At 44.9% G+C, this 24,160-nt stretch overlaps 1 protein-coding gene across 1 annotated transcript; it reads left to right on the top strand.

Annotated features, from left to right (window-relative positions):
- The first annotated feature begins 2,333 nt into the window (after positions 1–2,333).
- On the top strand, positions 2,334–22,264 carry ZFP28 (ZFP28 zinc finger protein). Its single transcript, XM_057313923.1, has 8 exons — positions 2,334–2,559; positions 3,064–3,155; positions 10,976–11,102; positions 11,284–11,379; positions 13,178–13,341; positions 13,954–14,068; positions 14,617–14,712; positions 18,313–22,264. Exons 1-8 carry the CDS (start codon positions 2,340–2,342, stop codon positions 20,013–20,015), a joined length of 2,613 nt encoding a protein of 870 aa, XP_057169906.1. The 5' UTR covers positions 2,334–2,339; the 3' UTR covers positions 20,016–22,264.
- Positions 22,265–24,160: the final 1,896 nt, after the last annotated feature.

Raw genomic sequence — 24,160 nt, 5'->3', positions numbered from 1 at the left:
AGTGGGAATCTTTTTTTTCTTTTTTTTTTCATTTAAACAGGCTTTCACTTAGTGGCACTTTTATCAGGAATGGATTAAAAATCCTACAGAAAGGGTAGGTGTGTGCTGAAGGACTCGCAGTAAAACTTTTGGTTCTTTATCTCATGCTTCTGGGTTCTGGTGATACAGAGGTTTGTTTTTAGCACCAAATGGAGGAATTCTTCTGTTAGGCAAATGGTAATGGTATCATTAAATCAGAAGCTGAATGCCACCGGAGCTTTTTAAGCTCTTGTCATTAGGAGAGCAGATTTTTTAAAATGAAGGGAAAAAATACAGTGGTTGTTTTTATAAAGTTAAAAAGGCAGGGATGGGGTGGGGGTTTCTCTACAATAGTTACTGGAAATACATTATGTTTGGGTCATTTCCTTGTACTAATTGCCATGTCTGGGTATAATGTCCCATGTTCAAAATTGATAGTTTTTCTCTCCCAATTCTGAGTTATGCTTGTGTAAAGGTTTTAGTCCTGGGAGAAAGTCTTCCAGTCAGGGACAACAATGGGTGCAGTGAAGGCCAAATGACCTCTGTCTGTTCCATACGTCTCATGCCACTAGAGGGATAAAAAAGCCACAGTGATTGATCCTGACAGGCAAGAATAAATAGAATATTGAGGCTTGGGAGGATTATGGACGGTCCACTTCCTTGAACTATCATGCACAATGGTAAACAGTAAGTGGAAATAAATGGAAGACACTTGAAATACCACCCAGGCCTTTGATGGTTTGAGTCAGATTATCCCTGACTAACTGAGATGTTGGTCAAGCCTAGGAGAAGTATGGCATTATATAAAGTAGAAGAGAAGTCCTACACACCAATTTTTTAGAAAGAAAAGCGACAGGTTATATTCTCTACCCATGGTTTTCTATTTGCTGGTTCATAATTAAGCTCCCTCCCCAGCCAGTCCCCTTCTTTTTAATTAAAGTGGTTTAAATTCAGTTCTATGTCGGTGAGGGCTTTACAACTTTATTTTTAATGAGAAAATATTTACATACAGATGTTAAGTGTAAAATTTCATGAGTTTTTAAAAACTAGCACAGTAGAACATACTCACTTTAAGTGTAGAATTCTAATTTGGACAAATTCATACAGTCCTGTAACTACTACGACCAAGATACAAAAGACCTTTGTTGTGCGTCTCCTCCTCCTGCCCCAGCCCCTGACTACCACTCATCTCTTTTCTGTCTTAAATGATATACAAAATGTCAAATAAATGTAACAGCGTGCAGCCTCTCCGATCTGTGATGGTGAGTGTAACAACAGCATTACGCCCCTGCTGTGGGTAAGTGAGGTTATTCATTGAGCGGAACGAGGCTTTCAGCTCGAGGTATCCAGAAAGCTCTGGAAGTCTCTTACAAGACTGGCCCTAAACACGTAAATTAGGAAAAACATCAGTTAACTCAGATAACGATGAAGGTTACGCGGCATTTTGAATGGTCACGAGGTGCGTGGCATATGTGACTGCGAGTCTGGGCAGCGATCTGTGAGAGTGTCAGGTGGGAACTCGCCCCGACGAGAGTTCAGGTGCAGGACCCACAAGCGCAGGGGGAGTGGCATCTGGAGAACGGGTGTCCAGGGACTCGGGGACCCACCTGGGGTCAAAAGTGCGCAGCGAATCGGACGCGAAGGCACGCCGTGCTCACACGCCCCCAGTAGAACCACACTGTGGACACCGGCAAGGCCCAGCGCAGCCCTTCGCCGCGCGCGTCCCCGCACTCGGCCGGCGGGGACACCCGTGGGACGCCCACCCGGGGAGCGCGCCGCCTGCCGCTGCCCAGCGCCTCCCTCGTCAGCCCTGCGGCCCCGCCCCTCCCCGCGGCCCCGCCCCTCGCCGTCAGCCCCGCCCCCTCCGTGGAATTGCGCCTGTGCGAATCCGAACCCAGCGCCGACTCCCAGAAGCCCGTGGGGCGCCGTCTGTCCGTCGGAGGCCTGTACTTCCGGCCAGATTTGGGCCGGGCGTCGACTGCTACCCGGAGGCCGCCGTCCCGAAAAGCCGGAAGCGGCCGGCCGGGAGACGAGACGACGGACGCTGCGTAGGCCCAGGGAGGGCCGGCGCTTTGCGGCCTGCGTTCAGCTCAGTCCCGCCGCAGCCCTGGCCGGGACTACGCTTCCCAGGGGGCGTTGCGGTGGCCGCACACGCCCACTTCCGGCGGCGGCCCGCGGCCCGGGTTCGTGCGGCCGGCCGGGTCGGGGGCTCCGCGGCCGCGGTGGCCGCGGGGCGGGGCGGCGCGGGGCGGGGCGGGGCCCGCTGGACTCCGGGCGTGCCCGCGGAGGGTGGGGGGAGCGAGCGCGCGCGCCGCGCGGACATGCAGGGGGCGGCGAGTGCGGGCAGGGGCGCGGGGGCCCGCGGGCGGGGGTCCCCGCCGCGGCGAGGCGCTCCCCGCACAAAGCCCGGGGCGGGCCGAGGCCGGAGTGCGGGGACGCCGGCTGCCTTCACCCGCCCTGCCCGGGGAAGGCCGCGCGCAAGGAATGGGCCCCCATCCAGAGGCCAACGAGGAACGGTGACCGCGGGGCCTGAGAACCGAGGTGAGAGTGACAGGTGGTCGGGCCTGGTGGACCGGGACGAATTCACCCCCACAGAGTGCGGGGAGGGTGAGGTCTTGGGGCAAAAGGACCTCTCGGGCCCATGTGCTGGTGAATGGTTGTCCTAGGCTCTGAGGCTGGTAGATCCCAGGAATCCAAAGGTTTGGAAGTTTGCCCTGAGTCCGAGCATTAAGCAGCGGTGCAGGGAGGGACCATGACTTGCCCAGGGTCAGCCCGACCCCACACCATCCTAATTCATGCTCCCAGAGAGAGGAAATCCCTCTCCTTCCGTGGCAGTCCCTAGGTAGAGTGACAGTCGTATTCAGATCAGTCCCTTCAAAATTGGTCTCATCCGTTCGAGCCCGAGCATTTGATTCTCCAACCTGTTGAAGCCCTTTCCGATTTATGGTTTGTAGTTAAGAGCAGGAAGGGACCGTTCGTTTCCAGGCTGGTGATTAGGAGCGAAGTGCAGTCTCGGTCTCCAGCGACTCCTTTCTCTTCCCCCAGCTCTTCCTTCCAGGGCCACTGCCCTTCTCCAGGAGAGGAGGCATAAGCAGGAGGCAGCAGGGACAAGAACAGAACTGAAAGTCATGTCTCAGGTGAGTTGGCATTTCCACTCTCCTCTCTGAAATGCAGTTTTGCTTTTCAGGACTTAATAATGTTTATTTTCTTTTAAAAGTTTTCAGTTTAAGAGACCTGTCCTGGGAGCTGATTCCCATTTTCTCACATTCTGGTGAGTGATGGGCTACAGGGGTAGCCCAGGGCCTCCCTCCCTGCTTCCTCTTCATTCCATTCAGTGTTCATTCTTCATTGGTGAAGTGATTCAGCCCCTCGCTGTGCCACTTTTCTCCGAGGGACTCTGATGGAGCTGAAAGGTACTCCTTGGGGCAAGTGCTGTACCTGGTTTGTTTAGTATCCGCTTGGTACCAGTCCCTGGAGAAACAGATGGCTAAGCCCCAGTCCCTGCTCTCAAGGAGCTCACAGCCTGTTGGTGGAAAGTGACGGAAGCAAACAAGGTTTGCTCGAGTGCAGGTGAGAGCCGACTAAAGGAGCTCTTTGCCTCTAGCTGCCTGTGATGGAAGGGCAGGGGATCTTCCCCGAGGAGGTGATTTTGGAGCCATGTTTTGAAGGGAGAGGGGATGTTTGGCAGGCAGAAGAGGGAAGGGCAGCACTGGTGCAGTGTGAAGGGCTGCCTTTTTCTCACTTGATTGGGTGGTGTCTTAAAATGCTAACAAATAGTTTTGTTTGTTTCTGTCCTCTGTCTCATAAATATGATGCCGGCTCGTAAATATATGAACCAGGTTCCGGTTGTCCCACCCAGGCTACTTTTAAGCAAGTTAACAGATGCACTGCCCAGTCCTCGGTCTTTTTTGACTATCATTGGCATTTGAAGGAGGTCGGGTTGGCAGACTTTTACTGTAAAGGGCTAAATAGTAGATATTTTAGGCTTTGCAGGCCGTAAGGTCTCTGCCGCAGCTGCTCCACTCTGCCTTCTAGAACTAAAGCAGCCACAGACAACAGGTAAATGAATGGACAGGGTTGTGTTCCAATAAAACTTTATTTACAAAAACAGGTGGCTGCCAACTCTTGAAATAGCTCATCCCTTGCTCTCCAGTGGGACCCTCTTTTCCCTTGACTTTTCCCTTGACTCATCCGGCCTTCCTCCCACCTTCCTGACTTCTCAGTTTTCACTGCTGGTTCCTCCTCATTTCTCAGACCCACAACTGTCAGTGTGCTTCAGGGTGATGTTCTTGGGTCTTTTCTTGTCTGTCTGCACACGTTCCCCTGAGGAGGTTGGCCTGTTCTCATCTGTAACAACTAGCCACAGGCAGGCTTCTCCCAAATTCACCTTTCCAGCTCCAACCCCCCCTCTGAGCTCCAGGCCTGTGCGTCCAACTGGACGACTCCTCTTGCATGTTCAATAGGTAACTCAGACCTAACACATTCACGGCTCAATTCTGAGGTTCCCCCCAACCTGGCAGCTCCCCCAGTTGTCTCTGTCTCAGACTGTGGCAGTTTCATCCTGTCAGTTACTCAGGCCAGAAACCTCTGCGTCATTCTTGTTTCCTCTCTTTCACTACTGCCCATGTTTGCCTCGTGGCAAATCCTGTCAGCACTATTTGCATGTTGTCTTCGTAACCTGATGATTATCGTTATGCCTAGTGCCTCCGTCGCTGCCTCCGTGCTTGTTATCTTACTCTCGGGCCGTCGACTCTGCTTCCGTGACCTCCTGCTTCTGCATACGCTTCTGCAGTCGCATCCCGGTGCTGCAGCCAGGCAGGGTCTGTTCTAACTGCTGGGTCCCGCTCTGCTCAGAACCTTCCATGGCTTCCCCGAATCCTTCATGTGTGACAGTGCCCTACCTGACCTGGCCCTTTGGACCTCTGACATTCTCCATCCTCCTCCATCACTCACTTTGCTTCCTCAAAAATGGCCTTCTCATTTTCCCGATCCTTCTGTCTAGAGCTTCAAAGACTCCCACCCGAATTCCTCACATCTCCTTCTTTGCTTTACGCCTTTTTTAAACTCTTAGCACATTTCAACGTACTGTATATTTACTTCATATATCTGGTTTTCTGCTCCAGGTTCACTTGACACAGGCAGGGGTTTTGGGCCGTTTCACCCTTAGTGCCTGATTCAGAAAACACTTGGTGGAGGAATGTGTAAGCTTCTTTTGTAGCCAGTGTTTTGCTATTTAACATGGTATTATAATAATCACTCTTATACCTGGAAATGTGCTTTATCCCTGATTATTTCCTATGAATACATTCCTAGAAGTTTTTCTTACTTTGTGGATTAAAGTTAATTAAACTGACATGAAATCAGAATACTTTAAGAGTTGTATTTAGATGGAACAGCAATAGAGCCTCAAAAGCTAGAATTTATGGTGTTAAAAAGAGTAGACTCAGGGGCGCCTGGGTGGCTCAGTCATTAAGCATCTGCCTTCGGCTCGGGGCGTGATCCTGGAGTCCTGGGATCGAGCCCCATATCAGGCTCCTCTGCTGAGAGCCTGCTTCTTCCTCTCCCACTCCCCCTGCTTGTGTTCCCTCTCTCGGTGGCTGTCTCTCTCTCTCTGTCAAATAAATAACTAAAATCTTAAAAAAAAAAAAAAAAAAGAAAGAAAGTAGACTTCACCCAAAAAGAAAAAAATTACCAATTTTTCATTCATGTGCCTTAAAAATTAAGTGAGTTGAACTGAACCAGAAAAAATCCCTCTTTAATGCATTTTTTCTTAGAAAAGGCTTTCATTCATTTTTTTCCGGTGGATTATTAATACAAAGTATTTTTGTGTAAGGATAGAATTGCTTTTGTTTTCTGTTTGTGTGTATTTAATCTCTCTCTCTCATCTTTATTAAGAGTGAGACCAGCAGATCAAATTCTTATATTGGATGTGCCATTCATTATGTTTTCTCTCTGGTGTAGTGTGACGTTTTGAAACCCTTTTGGAAATCCACACTCGTCCACACTAACGATGGGAATAAGAATAGGATGTGCACAGTTGAGAGTGTTTTGCATGCCCTTGAATAAAGCAGGTTGATCGGACATGAGTTGGAGAAAATTTGTTCTATCTGAAAGCCATGTTGCCCAGTGGATCCTGTTTCAGGGTGAAGGGATAGCAAGCATCATGGCTGTTGTTGGACTGGAACCTTGTAGTAGAGACGTGCTAGTGTCATGCTCACAGGTGTGAACAAAGGAGCCAGGCTGCCTGGGTTCCGATGCTAGCGTTAGCATTTAATCACTGTGTCACCTCAAGGCAACTTAAATGACCACATTTTCTTCATCTGTAAAAATGGGGATGATAATGGTACTGGCTTAATATGGTTCTTTTAAGGATTAATTAAGTGAATGCACATAAAGTGCCTAGAAAAACGTAAAGGGGCCTGGCACATAGTGGGATCTCAGTGAGTGTTAGCTGTCAGCATCCTCGTGTCATTGTCGTCTAGAAACTTACGGGCCAGCCCCTCAGGAGATGCACAGTAACAACAACATGGGGTGTGGGACAGGGCTTGGCAGACTGGCCTAATCTGACCTGCCGCTGCTTTTTGTATAGCTCATGAGCTACAGATGGTATTTACATTTCCCAGTGATTGAAACAGATGAAAAACAGTATGTTATATCCTGTGAAACTGACGTCAGTTTGCCTTTGGTGCCATCAATGAGGTCTCCTTGGAGCACGGCACACACGTGGTTTAGCTGTGGTCCGTGGCGGCTTTCGTGCTGCAAGAGCAGGGTTGAGGCATTGTGGCAGAGGCTGTCTGGCCTCCAAAGCCGAAAATATTTGCCCTCTGGCCTTTTACAAGAAGACTGCTGACGTCTGATGTAGGGGTTAAGGGTGTGGACTGTGGAGCCAGACTGCCCAGTCCAGAATCTTGGCTCTGCAGTTGACTGTGTGACCTTGGGCAGGTTACAGCTCTGTGTTTTCTCATCTATAAAGTGGGAGCAGTGCCAGTGCCAAGTCTCAGGGTCGTGGGGTTGAACAGCTTATATGTATGTATATAGCATGGTGTCTGGAATATCGTGATAGCGCTGTGAGCGGTAATTGTTACTGTTCACGGTACAAGACGTTTGCTAGCTCCTTGAGTCTGTCCGGGCTGCTATCACAGACCACCACGGACTGCGCGGCTTTACACAACAGACATTTATTTCTCACAGTTCTGGAGGCTGGGAAGAACCAAGATTATGGTGTTGGCAGAGTGTATGTGGTGGCTGATGTGGACCCGCTTCCTGTCCCCCTTTCATAGCTGACACCCTCTCTCCGTGTCCTCATGTGGGGGAAGGAGCTAAGGAGCTTGGGGGGGCGTAGTCTGTCTCTTTTATAAGGACACGAAGACTCTTAAAGAGGATTCACCCTTATGACCAAAGGGCCTCCCAAAAGGCCCCACCTCCAAATGCTATCACACTGGGCGTTAGGATTCCAGTGTATGGATTTTGGGGGGACACAAACATTCAGATCATAGTACTAACAGAAGTCATTGAATCTTTTTTTTTTTTTTAAGCAGTTGCTTTTCTTTTCTTTTTTCTTTTTTTAAGGATTTTATTTGTTTATTTGAGAGAGAGTGCACACGAGCGGGGGAGGGGCGCGGGGGTGGGTAGTCTGAAGGAGCAGAGGGGGAAGCAGGCTCCATCCCAGGGCCCTGGGGTCATGACCTGAGCTGAAGGCAGACTCTTAGCCGACTGAGCCACCCAGGTGCCCCCAGAAGTCATTGATTCTATACCTAAAGGGCAGTCTGTACAAACTGAGAAAATGTCTTACTTGGACGGTTACACATACACTGTTAATGCTACGTGCCTCTGGAACATAGGAGTAGAGAGCTAGAGAAGGGGGCATTTGTTACTAAGGAAAAAAAAAAATCAGACCCCTCAAAAAACCAGTTGCCAAGTATAAGAGAATATTGGAACTTAGACTCTTCTGTGTAGTAGGGGCCCCAAATTCCATTTCCATATTCTTGTTTATTCCGTTTTCTTGCCAATGACAAAATAGTAACAAATCCAAGAAAATTGGGCATCATTTTCTCTTGCGCCAACAGACTTAACAAAGTTATTGTAAAGATGCTGGAAAGATATTATAGATTTAAAAAAGGTATTGTAATTTGTATACAATTTATGTACTATATTTTAAATAATATTTCCTTTAGTAAAGACTATCCGAAAAGATTTTGAATATCAGAAAAAAATAAGTCCAAGACTTGCCAGGCAAGGAGCACGTATTTAGAACTGTAAGGCTGGAATCTGTGAAAAACTGGCTTTTAGAATCAGGTCAGAATAAAAACACAGAAGTAGCATGTGTCTGAACACCTATACCTTTGAACACAGTTGAAAATATTTGCATTGAAATGGGTTTTTTGGGGGGGCATCTGGCTGGTTCCGTCAGAAGAGCATACAACTCTTGATCTCGGGGTCGTGAGTTCAAGCCCCACATTGGGTATAGAGATTATGTGAATAAATAAATGTTAAAAAGAAAAAAAAAGAAATGGTTGTGTTTTGTTTGTTTGTTTTTAAGCACTTTATTGAGGTATGATTGACATGTAGGAAGCTGCACGTTTTTAATGTGCACAATTAAATGAGTTTGAGGAAAAGTATATACTCGTGAAACCGTCACCACCATCAAAGCCATAAACTTATTCATCACCTTCCAAATTTTCCTCCTCCTATTATTATTATTATTAGCAAGACTATTTAACATAAGATCTAGCCTCTTAGCAGCTTTTAAGGAGATAATAGCACATTGTTAGCTATGGGCATGATGCTGTACGTTACTCGTCCTGCGTAACTGAACTTTGTTCCCTTTGACCGTCACCTGCACATTTCTTCCTCCCCCCGCCGCCGGCAGCCGCCCTTGGACTCTCTGCTTCTGGAAGCGTGACTGCTTTAGCTTTCACATACAAGTGAGATTGTGCAGTATTTGTTTTTCTGTGTCTGGCTTATTCCACTTAGCATCTGCATTGAAATGTTTGAGTTTCAGTCTACTGGAAGATCCCCCTGTGTCCTACACAGTTTTCAAAATCTGAAGGCATTTAACTGCTGGTGCAGGTGGCTGTGGGCGGCCCAGGGAGCTGGAGCCGAGCCTTCCCAGCAGAGTGAGCGCTCTTGCTGCGGACTCCGCCCGCACAGCAGTTACTCTGCTCTCCTGGCCGCTGCTCCAACTTGACGCCGTTAGTGAGAGCTGACCAGCGTTGTTCGAGACTAGCTCGCTCAGGTAGGCCTGTGGGCACGTCTTTTGCCCAGGGCTCACACTAAGCAGTTCTTAGCTGTTTCCTGCAGGTACTCACAGGTAGTTTCTGTGGCGTGGGGCCCTTCCGTCTCCCATGTAGGAGATTTATGTGTCAAGAGTTTCCTGTCTTCACACAAATCAAGATATATTTACAGAACCCTCTTGACTCGTCTTTACACAATTTGGTGAAAAATACCTTCAGAATTCGTGCAGGTTAGAGAGCACATGATAGCATATGATTCAGCAGACACGGAACCTCAGAGGGCCTTTGTTTCCGGTAGAATTACGTGAAGCTGTAAGCGGGCGTTCAGCTGCTGGCCAGCAGCACGGTCGCTGACGTTCACGTGGCACGTTCAGGGCGCCTTGCCCGTTCCAAGTGCTGAGCACGTGCTGCGTTGTTCAGCCACGACCCGTGAGGTTTTGTTGATTTTTCCGAGACAGAGAGGCTAAGTAGCTAGCTGAGATCGCAGCCCTGGCGTGTGCTGCAGTCTGCGTCCAGGCTCTGCGGGTAGTCGGACTGTCCTGCTTCCTGATTTCAGTATATACTTTTACAATCCCAGGGCTGCTGGTCCTTTCAATATAGAGGGCAGCTACTGGTGAGCTCTCCGGGGTCAGAATTTGGATTAGATCTATGTTTCAAATACTTTGGAAGTATCAGAATTGGTGGACCTGGAATCATACAAATACGCTACATAAGAATCCCAGCGGGTGAGACAGGCAACGTGCTCACTGTTGCGTCTGTGTTCACGGCTCCTCCTCGGCAGCCCCCAGCTTCTCTGACACGGCACCCTGATCCTGAAAGGTGTTTTGTAGTATTTTCCATTCTTGTTCAACACTCATCTTTATTTCAGAAATAAAGATTTTGTTAGGTTTTTTAAACTGTTATTAACGCGAATGCCTAATGTCTAATGAGCACTGACAGTGAAATCGAAATCCTTAGAACCCACTTTGAGGTTTAGTCTTCTGTGCCTTTGGAGGTTCCTCTTCAGGTCGCTTTCCCCATCCTTGTGCTGATCCAGGCCACTCGTGTGTCCTCATCGGAAAATGCTCGGGTACCTGTTGCGCGTGGAACAGTCGAACCTCCATTATTTATTGTTCTGAACTGATGGCAGATGTTTCTCTTGTGTGTACAGCTGCATGAAACTGCCATTTCTCCAGGGGCAGGGGCTAGCTTTGCATTTTTCTCTTTTCTCTGGATGTTATTCCTTGTATGCATAGTCTCACACCCAAAATGAGAAGGAGCTAATCCTTAGACCCCTGTATGGGTCTGCTCGGGCAGCCGTATCAACATACAGCAGACCAGGGGCTTAAACAACAGACACTTGCTTTCCCAGTCTGTTCTGGAGGCTGGAAGTCGGAGGTCAGGGTGCTGGCAGCATTGGCTTCCCCGGAGTCTTCTCCCTGGCTTGCCGATGGCCGCCCTGTCACTGTGTCCCCACACGTTCTTCCCTCTGTGCACTCGCATTCCTGGTGTCTCTTCCTCTTCTAAGGACGCTAGTCAGATTGGATGAGGGCCCGACCACATGACTTCATTTAACTTTTAATCACCTCTTTCAAGGTCCTGTTGCCAAAACTAATCCCATTCTGAGGTACTACGTGTTAGACTTCAACGTATGAATTTGGGGGACACATTTCAGTCCATAACAACCCCCAGTCTAGGGGGGGCATGAGCACTGACTGAGCAAGAATGTGGTTTTGTCCTTTCAGAGCTTGGTGACATTTGGGGATGTGGCCATAGATTTCTCCCGAGAGGAGTGGGAGTGGCTGAACTCTGCCCAGAGGACTCTGCACAGAGATGTGATGTTGGAGAACTACAGGAACCTGGTCTCGCTGGGTAAGGGGCCCCCCACCCCAGTTCTCCTACCTCTCCCCTGCCTGCTGCTGTGGCTCAGAGTCCTTTACTCCTTTAGCACCAGGCCCTGCACTGCCACTCTTTCATCAGGCTGGGGGGGCCGCATCTCAAGTCTGCACAGACCCACAGCGTGACCACCTCCTATTGCTTCTTGTGTACTTAGGACTTTGCGTTTCTAAGCCCGATATGATCTCCTCGCTGGAACAGAGGAAAGAGCCCTGGATGGTGAAGAGAAAGTTGACAAGAGGCCGGTGCCCAGGTGAGCATGGGAGGCCTAGCTGGGGGGAAGGCCCTGCGGGTCACAGCTCAGGACCTCAGCCATGTAGGATCATCAGCAGACTCTCCCCGAGCCCCCAGGCCTGGAGGGAAAACTGAGGCCTCTTCAGCACGGGCTCCCCAGACGTTCATCCTCCCTAATCTCCTCTCCACCTTTGCTCCCCTCCCTCTGAACATGCCTTCTTTCCCCTCTGGATCCCGTTTTTCTCCCTGGCTCCTTCTCAGACCCTTTGTCATTCAAGCTTACATAATCTTGCCTGTTCTTTAAACAGTCCTTGACTGATACTGATGTTGTTGTTGTTATCTTATTTCTCTTTGATTAAATGACTGTATCATGCGTAGGCTTATTTCACTGACTTATTGTCGGTTTGGTAAGGCCGTCAGATGCGGGTTGGTGGATGAGTGTAAGCTATTGAAGAGTTAACCATGTCACCGGGGAAGTCGGGCATATCTATACGGAGCTTAAGTGAAGTAGAAACTGCTATGTATGGTAAGTATAAATAGGGCCCGAAGAGGAAGAAGAAAAATCACTCCCAGTTTCAAGCCAGAGAAACAAGAACGAGAGTAGAGCCTTTAGCAGAAACGTTAGAATTACAAGGAAGAGACCAGAAGGCCAGGAGTTGGGTCTGGGCGGGGCCATTATGGATTTGGGTGCCAGGGGCTCTCCCAGTGCAGACAAGACCGGACAGTGGGGTGACTGGCTCTCAGAAGAAGAGAACGCAGATTCTGATTTGACAGATTTACAGATATTGTGATGATATTTCTATCATTTGGAAATATAGTGATTTCAACTACAGCATTATTTCTGGAACAAAAAAATCAATGAAGTAAGACTAGGGATCAGAATTATAGACTTCTGGGGCGCCTGGGTGGCACAGCGGTTAAGCGTCTGCCTTCGGCTCAGGGCGTGATCCCGGCGTTATGGGATCGAGCCCCACGTCAGGCTCCTCCGCTGGGAGCCTGCTTCTTCCTCTCCCACTCCCCCTGCTTGTGTTCCCTCTCTCGCTGGCTGTCTCTGTCTCTGTCAAATAAATAAATAAAATCTTTAAAAAAAAAAAAAAAGAATTATAGACTTCTTTTGGAGGTTACTACAAGAGAAAATGGCAACAATTTCTAAAGAATTGAGAATCTCCTAAAACCTCTTTGTCGAACTCATACTTTGAGGAAAGGCCTTGCATTGACAGAGCAGGACAGGCCGCTGACAGATGGAACTTCGACAGCTCTCGAGGATTGTCGTAGGGTACGGGAGAGCTGTGAAACTTCTCCGTGTAACGTACTAAATCACGTGCTCTGAATGAGTTTCATGAAGCTAAATAGCTTCCTTCTGTCCGTCCTTCATCTCTTGCCAAGATTCTAGTTCATTATGAAGACTTGCACTTTTAAGGCTGGGATTTGAACTTTTGTTAGTTGGCATTATAATAAAAGATGCATTATTAAAAAGAGAGAGAGAAGGAATTTTTGCTGGAAAAATGGAGAAAGAGTCAAAGTCAGTTTTACTTAATAATGTTGAAATAAGCATCATATAGCAATTTTCTTCTTTAGTCTGCCCTCCCTCCTTGTTTCTATTAGCCACATTTCATCTTCGATTTCAGTGAGAAAGCTCATACTGTATTCTTTAGGGCGAAAGCTACACAAATATGGGAATGTAGGGTTGGCTAGTCATAAAAAAGCTTTCAAAACGGTATGGTTTTTTGAGGATTTTAATTCCTCTGATTACATTTTGGAAGTTTTCTTCATATTAATACATAATAGAGAAAACGTTCTTTCTTAATATCTTTCAGATTTGAAGACCATGCAGGAGACCAAGGAGTTACCCGCGAAGAAGGACATCTCTAAAGAAAAGTTACCCCCAGCCCTGATAACGGAGAGACTCACAGACTACAGTCTGGAATGCTCCATGTTAGGGGAAAACTGGGATTATGGTGCTCTGTTTGGGAGGCAGCCGGTAAGTGAGGCAAATTCCAGTCAAGACACAGTATCCTTCCAAAAGACACCCTTCTGGAGGGGAGAGACCATGACCACAGGGAGCTGGGGAGAAGTGTCTGTGCGAGTGTGGTGCCTCCCATAGACAGAGCGTCCCGCCGGAAGGCAGAGCACGCAGTCTCGAGGCACACTAGAAGAGGGGGACAGTCCAGCTGTAATGAATCCCACACAAGTCTCTTAATCAAACGTTCAATGTGATGACGTGAGAAGACTTTGAGCAGGATCTCAACCCGCCCCCTCATCCAAGATTAGAGGGAAGCCCTGCAGACGTGTCGAGTTGTGCGTGTTGAAGGTGGGGAAACCTTTAATCTGCGTTAGGAAATTCCTACTGTGTGTAAGGTCCTTTTCTCCTGCAAAATTACAGATTCTCCATGGCAGAAACAGATTCTCCTCTATTTTCTCTGTTTATTCCCCCACATGTAGACAGTAGGACTAGGCCCATTCGTTATGTGACCTGGGTCACGCAGAACCTAAGTGAGAATTCTCACACCTTTTGCCTCTTTCACACTCCTCCCCCGAGCCTTTGTAGGTTCGTGGGCACGTTTGATCAAAAAGTGTGTTTGTACCATTTCAGGGCTTGGTGACCATCACGAATATGGCTGTGGACTTCTCCCAGCAACTGGACCCAGCTCAGAAGAGTTTCTGTAAGAATGTGGTATGGGAAAACCGTGGTGACCTGGGGTCAGTAGGTAAGGATGTCCCTCTCCTAAATCTGAACCTATCTTCAGAAACTGCCACTTTCATTCCTCAGGTTTTGTTTTCTGCTTTGTTTTAAGATTGTTTATATATTTATTTGAGAGAGACTGAGAACGAGAGAGAGCACGGGCAGGGGGAGGGGCAGAGAGAGAGGGAGAAGCAGACTCCCCGCTGAGCAGGGAGCCCGATGCAGGACTCAATCCCAGGATCATGACCTGAGCCGAAGGCAGACACTTCACAGACTGAGCCACTCAGGCGCCCCCATTCGTCAGTTTTGAATTGTGAAGGTCAGGGAGGGGCCTTCTGAAGTGTTGGGCTAAATTTCTGTCATGATTTCTAAGATGAGAATTTGACATTTGTAGAGTTGAAAGTTGGTATCTTTGTTATGCTTGAAGCATTGTCTTCAGTGTCTTTTAGATACTGCTCACTTTTCTTTCTGCTTCTTCCTCTAATAAAATACTTTTCTATCAAAACCAAGGAGCTGGTTCTCAATTTAAGAATGTCAAGTGTGTGACCGAACCCCATATCTGCCCATATGCAGGACCCTGTGTTTCTAAGCCAGATTTGGTTTCGCTGCTGGAGCACGGGAAGGAGCCCTGGATGGTGGAAAGAGAGGTGACAAGGGGCCTGTTCTCAGGTGAGTGTGGCGGGCCCGGGGGGGTGGGGAGTGCCACTGTAGGTGAGAGCAGAACGTTCACCAGAGGCCGAGTCTTCACGCATGTACAGGAGAAGATGCGCAGGACTTTACCAAGCCCTCCAGGTCTAGAGAGAACATGGAGGTCTGGGGTTTCAAAATTATTCTCTTTCCTCCTTCTTTGCTGCCTTCTCTCGAGTGATTGCTCATTCCCTGTAATGTTCTTCCTGTTCTTGGCCACTCTTGTCTGCTCAGTTCCTTACATGACCCTGTCCTGACCCCGATGTACTTTTGAGCTGTTTTTCGTGATCACATGGCCCACTCATTTCATTACTCATCCATTCCTGTTAGAACCACGTATTGAAAGTTATTTGAGGGAGCCGTTGTGCTTGGCACTGGCAGGTACTTGGAGAAGAAGGGAATTTACACGTATGTTGTCATTGTAAATGGTCACTCCAGTGGAAAGGATGAAACATGTTTATGGATGAACTGGCTGAAGTAGAGTTTGCACAATTTCCAGGAGGGTACTGCAGAGGCGAAGGAGAGGATTGATTTCCGGTAGCTTCCTTGTTTGAGTCAGACAGGGAGAGCAGAAGTTGGACTGCAAGGAGATATAAGTGGAGAATCTCGTCCTCTTTTGTGTGTGTGTGTGTGGGGGGGTTCTCTTCCTCTTTTGATACATAAAGGAAAGAAGAAATTTCTTTAGAAAATAATGGTTTATAGAAAATGTAATCCTGTCGCCTGTTTGGAAGCAGAATGTAAAACCATGACCCATAACCACAGTATGTTAACAGAGCAAGTGTAGACTTGCTCAAGTTGTGAAAACACCTGTTTTTCATGTAGTTGGACTTATAGTGTGTACTCCGTCATGCACAGAGATGTTTTTCACATGCATTCTGTATCATATATCCCATTGCTCATTGAGCTTACTTCACATTTTTGGTATTTGCAACAGGTATCTTTATGGAAGTGAAAACTGTACCTTCTTGGGATTGCTACATCCCTGGATATGAACATCTTTTAGGCTCTGAACGTTTTGTTTGCTTTCAGCAACTCTAGCAGTGCTTAGATGACTTGATGTATGGGATTAATTGCATCCTGCCAGCACGAGGTATTTTGATGAAAATATCTGCTTATTATTTAGTGAAAGATTATACCCTGAAGTTATTTTTTTTTAATTGTGAAAGAGATTGAATGTTGTTTCTACATTTGTTTATTCTCTTTATCCTTTTGTTACATGTACCTCGTTTATATTCATTTCTCTATCCATGTCTTAAAAGCTTTCTTTACATTTCCGGTGATTTTTTTATATCAACATACTAATTCTTTGATGTATTGTTTCACACTTTTTCACCTATGGTGGTAAGAGTTTAATTAGATCTTTTAAAATTGTGATATGTAAGAACTCTAGCATTTTATGTAGTCTAGTACATTACTTCTTTTATGGGTTCTCCTTCCATTTTTGTCTGCAGAAACTTGATATATGTCGTCCTACTTCATTGTTTTAATGGATGTCTAGTATTGCAATAAATGAATATGAATTTACTTCACCGATTTACCTTAACAGGGCATTTGAACACTTAGGTCTTTCCCAGTTTTTACCTGTAATGAACCGTGGTCCAGTTTATACTAATCTCTTTGCATGATCAAAGTATACATTTAAAAAAAAATATATAGGGTATACCACGAACAATATATGAGCATACCTGTTTCTAGACATCTTCATCAATAGTGAGTATTTTATATTTTTTAAACTTTTGCCAAGCTCCTGGGTGAAAATGGATGTTTTATTTAATTTGCATTTCTCGGAGTACTCATAATGTTGATAAATACGCAATTTAAATCTATGTAGAGTTCATATTCTGTTAATGGTGTCTTTGTACTCATCACCCATCTTTCTCTTGGGTCTTCCTTCCTCGCATCCGTACTGTATGACTATAAATGCCGTCTCAAAATATGATAGATGTTGTTCCCACTTTGCAGCAGCCTGTACGTTTGCAGGCTGTTTCTTCTCACGGTACAGTGGTTTGAGTTGGGTGCTGTCTTTACAGACACATTCACCTGGTTGACCTCTTGTGTCACTAATAGTTCTTTCTTTTTACTTATTCCCATTTGTACCACATCACAAATTTGGTCTTGTTTCTATTGCTTGTTTAATCTTTTCCTGCTCTCTTCCTATCTGTGAACAAACACAGGATGGCTTTCCATTTATTTGTATCTTCTTAATTTCATTCAGCAATGTTTTGCAGTTTTCAGCATACAGTCTTGTACCTCTTTGGGTAGATGTATTTGTAAATAGCTTATGCTTTTAATGCTGTCCTTCGTGGAATTGTTTTCATAATTTCCTTTTCAGATTGTTCATTCCTAGTGTGTAGAACTTACAACTGATTTGTGTGTGTTGTGGTCTTGTGTCTTGTAATTTTGATGAATTGATTTATTAGCTCTAATGCTTTTCTGGTGGATTCTTTAGGGTTTTCTGTATGTGGGATCATGTCATCTTCAAATAACAGTTTTACTTCTTCCTTCCTAACTAGCATGCCTTTTATTTCTATTTCTAACTGCTTCGGCTAGAACGTCTAGTACACTGTTGTGTAGAAGTTGCAAAAAGGGCATCCTTGTCCTATTACTGTTCTAAGAAGGAAAACTTTAAGTGTTTAGATATCATTAAAAAAGACTATTTTCCCTTTTTTAAGATCATCTTTTTCCGAACATTTGATTCTCTGCATCCTCTCCCCAATACCACTTTCATCTCTCTGTATTTATTGGGATATAACTGTACGTGCGCAAATTTTTGGTGCATGCTCAGTGATTCAGCAAAAGGACCTCAGGCTATACAGTTCTCCCTGTAAGCATTAGAGTCTGACATAAGACAAATGCTTGTTCAGTAGCATGTATGATGTGATTAAATGTAATGGCAGCACTCACCATTTTTATAAGAACAGTTGTTTCGAACTAAGAAATTAAACTTCAAGGTCCTATTCATTAATATATGGCCAGAGAAGTGTCAGGCCTATGAAAGCACACAGGTAAATGTAAAAATGATTTTATGTGTTTGCTGAGCCTCAGCTATCAGTTGGTAATGTGGGTTTTGTTGAAATTAATCAAATAAGATGTGGTTAGCAGAAACCTTATTTTCTGGTTGTAGGGGAATGAGCAGGTTTCAGATAATCTTGAAAGATGTTAGTGAATACTTTTTCTTTTTTGTGCTTTGGTGTGCTTCCTGGAACAGCTTTCATGATGTGATGACTGCTCTGGCATTGAAGCAAGACAGGGCGGGAGAGAGGTGAAAGGCAATAAGTGTCAGAATAGTTAGGTGGTGTGATTGCAGAACATTTTCCCAGTTCCTTTCCCCTAATACATAACTGATTCCACATTTATTTAATTCTTTTCTGGCTCACCTCTCGTAGGCTCCTGTATAAAGTCACGCTGGGGCGTACGTACACTGTAGACCGCCTTTGACGTGTTTCAGAGCCTCATAGTTTATGCGGTTTAATTAGGGTTTATGTCACCAATTAGTGAATTCATTCACAATTTTCCTTTTAGCAAATTCCTTTTTTTCTAGCACACAATAAACGAAATATTTGTTTTCTTGATACCTTTCAGGCCAGCGATCTATACATGAGACCCAGGAATTCTTTCCGAAACAAGATTCATTCGCTGAAGTAACAGATAGAACTTCAAACATGAATTTGGAGTGTTCCACTTTCAGAGAAAATTGGGGTTCTGAGAGTGTGTTTGAAAGGAAGCTGGTAGGTCAGGAGACACAGTTCAGGCAAGAGACAATCACTCATAACAAAACCCTCTCGAAGGAAAGGGAACGTACTTTTAATAAATCTGGAAGATGGTTTCATTTGGACATTTCAGAAGAGAGAGTTCATAATCGTGATTCAGTTAAGAAAAATTTTCCCAAAACTTCAGTGGCAATAAAACATACAGGAATTTATGCAGGAAAAAAACTTTTCAAATGTAACGAATGTAAGAAAACTTTTACCCAGAGCTCATCCCTTACTGTTCATCAGAGAATTCATACTGGAGAGAAACCCTATAAATGTAATGACTGTGGCAAGGCCTTCAGTGACGGCTCGTCCTTTGCTAGACATCAGCGATGTCACACTGGCAAGAAGCCTTATGAATGTATTGAATGTGGGAAAGCTTTCATACAGAACACGTCCCTTATCCGTCACTGGAGGTATTACCACACTGGGGAGAAACCCTTTGATTGCATCGATTGTGGGAAAGCCTTCAGTGATCACATAGGCCTTAATCAACATAGGAGAATTCATACTGGAGAGAAACCCTACAAATGTGATGTATGTGACAAATCCTTCAGATATGGCTCATCCCTTACTGTCCATCAAAGGATTCATACTGGAGAAAAACCATATGAATGTGATGTTTGCAGAAAAGCCTTCAGCCATCATGCTTCACTCACCCAACATCAAAGAGTGCATTCTGGAGAAAAGCCTTTTAAATGTAAAGAATGTGGGAAAGCTTTTAGGCAGAACATACACCTTGCTAGTCATTTGAGGATCCATACTGGAGAGAAACCCTTCGAATGTGGGGAATGTGGTAAATCCTTCAGCATCAGTTCACAGCTGGCTACTCATCAGAGAATTCATACTGGAGAGAAGCCCTATGAATGTAAGGTTTGCAGTAAAGCATTCACCCAGAAGGCTCACCTTGCACAGCATCAGAAAACTCATACGGGAGAGAAACCATATGAGTGTAAGGAATGTGGTAAAGCCTTTAGCCAAACTACACACCTTATTCAACATCAGAGGGTTCACACTGGAGAGAAGCCCTATAAATGTATTGAATGTGGGAAGGCCTTTGGTGATAACTCCTCCTGTACTCAACATCAGAGACTCCACACTGGCCAGAGACCTTATGAATGTATTGAATGTGGGAAGGCCTTCAAGACAAAGTCATCGCTTATCTGTCATCGCAGGAGTCATACTGGGGAGAAACCTTACGAATGTAGCGCATGTGGCAAAGCCTTTAGTCATCGTCAGTCCCTTAGTGTCCATCAGAGAATCCATTCTGGAAAGAAACCGTATGAATGCAAAGAATGTAGGAAAACCTTCATCCAAATCGGACACCTTAATCAGCATAAAAGAGTCCACACTGGAGAGAGATCCTATAACTATAAGAAAAGCAGAAAAGTCTTCAGGCAAGCCGCACACCTTGCCCATCAGAGAATCCATAATGGAGAGTCATCGGCACGCTCCTCTTTGCCTTCCACATCAAATCCTGTGGATCTGCTGCCCAGGTTTCTCTGGGGAGCGTCCTCACTCCCATCGCCATAGTTTCAACATTGTTATTTCAGCTGGACTCCTCCATTAGTGAGAAAACTGGTCCCTCTGTTGGGTTGGTTCTGTTGTCCTTCATGAGTTTGTTTTTCACACTGCAGTCAGATTGACTTTTTTTTTTTTTTAAGTGTAAATACAGTTCATTCACTTTTTATGTAAAAAATTGTGTTGAGATCCTTTAAATGGGTTAATACGTAAGATGTGCGTAGCACAGTGCCTGGTCCAGACCAGGTGTTGAGCAAAACGTTATTTTGGGACATTGAAGAGTTACCACAGTCAGGTCTGAACAAAAATGATGCATAGAAGGCGGCCAGGAGAAACCAGTTGAGATCAGGAACAGGAGTTCAAGGTAATCAGTGAGGTTTTGCCAATGGTGGTTTAAAACTTGTTTCCATAATGTTGAGTTAGAATTGTGGCTTTCATCTCATCTGCATAAACGTAAGGCGATGTGATTTTATCGGTGAGAGAATTCAGCTTTACTACACATCTGACAACAGTCTTAGGACGTGTGTAGAGAACATGCGTCAGTAGGCCTCTTGGAACAGAAGAACTGAAACAGAAAAAATGTAAGATTTATATGCATAAAGTTAAAACTACTGACGTGTTATTCAATAATTAGAAAATTTGGAAAGATTTGCTCTACGTAAAATCACTTAGGCTTATGAAGGAACTCTCTTCAACCTCTGAGGAGCTGTCAGCCTTGAGGTGAACCATTCTAAAGTAGGTGTCAGCAAACTAACCCAATGACCAAAGTCTCGCTGGTTTTCCATGATCTAAATTAAAAAAATAATTTTTTAAATGGTCGAACCAGTGAAAAGAACATTTTGTGACAACATGAAAGTTACATTAAATTTAAATTTTAGCATCTGCAAATCAAGTTTTATTGGCAAATAGCCACGCTCGTTTGCTCCCATTTTCCTGTGGCCGCTTTCACTCCACAGTGGCACGGTTGGGTAACTGCAGCAGAGCCAACATGGCCCGCAGAGCCTCAAGTGTTGCTCTGTCCTTTTACGAAGAGGTTTGCCAACCCCTGCTCTGGCACAGAGAAGAATATAAAAGGTTCTAATTACTTCTAAGTGTGTGATACAACCCTCACTTCAAAAACAAGACAAAGTACAAGGCAACTTATGAATAGAGGTGAAAGGGAATTACTAAACTACTGAAATATGAAAATATAGCAGAAGAGGAGAAATACATTTTTTCTAGATGAAATACTCAATACTGTTAATGTGTTAGTAAATTGTCATTCACAACAGAGTCCCAGTAGCATATGTTTACTTTGACAGTTTTAGTTGAAATTACACAAGGAAAGATAATTTGGCAAGCAAAGCAGGACATTTTTGAAATAGGTTTCTTTGCATTTCAGATTTTGGTATGTAGTAAGACTGGTTTTTCATTATTGGGGAAGTGATGTCTTGACAGTTGCTTATCCATCCTCTTCAAAAAAAGAAAGAAAGAAACACACATACCTTACAGAGAAATATGCAATTGTATTTAACATTTCTAATTATGAAATGATAGGTAAGAAGCAAACATAGAAAGAGAAAGGCTTTACTAAGTAGGATGTGGGGTCCTTGAAGACATGAGGAAGAGAGTAAGTTGTCCTGTACAAAGATTTAAAACTCCAGCCTGGTGGAAGGCGCCAAAACGATAAAAAAGACAGTCGACAAAGTGATACAAGTTATATGAAAAAACACGTCATTTGTGAACAAAGTGCCATTACACATACAAAGCCGTGGGGAAAATTGGCAGTGCCTCCCGACAGGCGTGTTGGTGAAGAATTCAAATGAATAGAGAAAATGGGTTAACTTCTTAGCCTCGCTAATCAGGAAATTACAAATTAAACTTTCTTGGCTTTCCGATGGATTAAAATCTACTGGATAATATCCGGTACTGGCATCAGGGTGGGAAAACAGATACTTGATCATTAGCTGTGTAAATTTGTCTCCTTTTTGGGTGGCAACATAGTATGACCTATCAACATTATAAATATGCATTCCTTTTGAAACAGTAATCCTAGATCTGGGAATTATGTCCCATTGGAATAAATAGATGTAAATAATGTTTATTGCAAAATTGTTGTAATTATGACAAATAGGATTTCAGTGTCCTGCCAAGCAGGGTCATTAAATTGTGATTATTCAACACTGTATTGTCTGGTTAGTAGAAGGGGGCTAAATTCTATGTATGCTTCTGTGGAGAGTGTCCGTCCACAGTATATTAAATGAGATACGTGACTTGGAAAACCTAATGTGTAAAATCTTGTAGTCATAGCGTCAAAATTAATATTAAATCTGTATATGTGTGTGTGTGTGTATGTATGTGCATGTGTGTATATATACATATTTTTTCGGTATATACGTGGAAATCTGTTGTCTTTAACACACACTTTTCCTAGCTCTTTGTTGAAACGTTCACTCTCTCCATTCTGTAGCGTTCCACAGTCACACATGGTCCAGTTAAGCCAATGAGATTTTTCATTCTTTGTATGTTGATTGGAGACAGAGGGGCAGGAGCAGGGCCAACATTCAGCCCTGCGTATGGCACGATGGATGTTTTCTTTTATTCATTGTGATTGGTTGGGGCCCTTTTGGAACCAGCTGCTAAGAGTGTGAACGTCACTCCTGGGCTGAAGTACTGTCGTAGGCGAGTCATGCTCTGGCAGCAGCGTGAAGATTTCTGCATCCCTACCCACCACTCTGATCCACCAAACCTTTCCCGCTTCCTCACATCCTGGTTTGATTCTTTAAATCTGTGAGGTACTTGATATTCTTCCAATATTGAACTTCTGATTTTAAGTTAAAGTCTGCGTTTGTTCTCAACCAAAGAAAGTCCCCATGGCAACTGATACTAGAGAATGATTAGCAAAGGATAGAGAAGTGGAGGATTGATTATTTTTTTTTTTAAGGATTTTATTTATTTATTTATTTGACAGAGATAGAGACAGCCAGCGAGAGAGGGAACACAAGTAGAGGGAGTGGGAGAGGAAGAAGCAGGCTCATAGCGGAGGAGCCTGATGTGGGGCTCGATCCCATAACGCCAGGATCACGCCCTGAGCCGAAGGCAGACGCTTAACCGCTGTGCCACCCAGGCGCCCCTGGAGGATTGATTATTGAATGAGATAGATCAAAAGACAGAAACTTTTAATTCTATCAGTATTAGGAAAGGCTATTCTTTTTTTTTTTTTTTTTTTTTTAGTTTTGTTTTAGTTCCAGTATAGTTAACATACGTGTAATACTAGTTTCAGGTGTACAGTACAGTGAGTCGGCACTTGCATACATCAGCCAGTCCTCATCACAACAAGTGCCCTCCTTCCTCCCCATCACCTACGCCCCCAGCCCTGCCCCCCTCCACTCCAGTAATCGTCAGTTTGTTCTCAGTAATTGAGAGTGTTTCTTGCACTGGATGTTTTTTCCTGTTTTGTCAAAGGTTAGTTGCCCAAAGAGCCGAGGGTCCATTTCTGGGGTCTCTATTCTGTTCCATTGGTCTATGTGTCTGTTTTTGTGCCAGTACCATGCTGCCTTTGGCTTCTGTCTTTCCCCTTTGCTCGTTTGTTTTGATTCTTAAATTCCACGTGAGTGAAATCATACAGTGTTTGTCTTTCTCTGACTTATTTCACCTAGCATAATACTCTCTAGCTCTGTCTGTGTCATTGCAAATGGCAAGGTTTCATTCTTTTTGTGGCTGACTATTCCATTGTATATATATATATATACACCATATCTTTATCCATTCGTCTATCGATGGACACTTAGGCTGCTTCCATAATTTGGCTATTGTTAATAATGCTGCTATAAATATAGGTGTGCATATATCCCTAGAAAAGGCTATTTTAAAAATATTTATTTGGGGGGTAGCACAAGCAGGAGGAAGGGCAGAGGGAGAACCAGACTCCCCACTGAGCAGGGAGCCCGATATGGGGCTTTATCCCAGGACCATGGGATCATGACCTGAGCCAATGGCAGATGCTTAATTCACTGAGCCAACCAGGCACCCTGAAAAGGGCTATTCTTGATACAACAGGATTATAAGCCATAGCATGTTAGGGACTAGATAGCTCTTACCAACAACTAAAGGCAATGAGGACTCCTAGTTCCAAATGCATGTGTGATACTTGTTTATAATGAAATTAGATAACTAAA

This window comes from Ursus arctos, unplaced genomic scaffold (genome assembly GCF_023065955.2).
Source record: "Ursus arctos isolate Adak ecotype North America unplaced genomic scaffold, UrsArc2.0 scaffold_19, whole genome shotgun sequence".
Classification (NCBI taxonomy): domain Eukaryota; kingdom Metazoa; phylum Chordata; class Mammalia; order Carnivora; family Ursidae; genus Ursus; species Ursus arctos.
The sequence above is the reverse complement of the archived record's forward strand: the minus strand, read 5'-3'. Positions and strand labels throughout refer to the sequence as shown.

Coding starts and splice junctions, on each gene's coding strand:
- ZFP28 (XM_057313923.1), top strand. CDS start 2,340: ATGCAGGGGGCGGCGAGTGCGGGCAGGGGCGCGGGGGCCCGCGGGCGG. Junction 3,156..10,975: donor AACTGAAAGTCATGTCTCAG/GTGAGTTGGCAT, acceptor TTGTCCTTTCAG/AGCTTGGTGACATTTGGGGA. Junction 11,103..11,283: donor CAGGAACCTGGTCTCGCTGG/GTAAGGGGCCCC, acceptor TTGTGTACTTAG/GACTTTGCGTTTCTAAGCCC.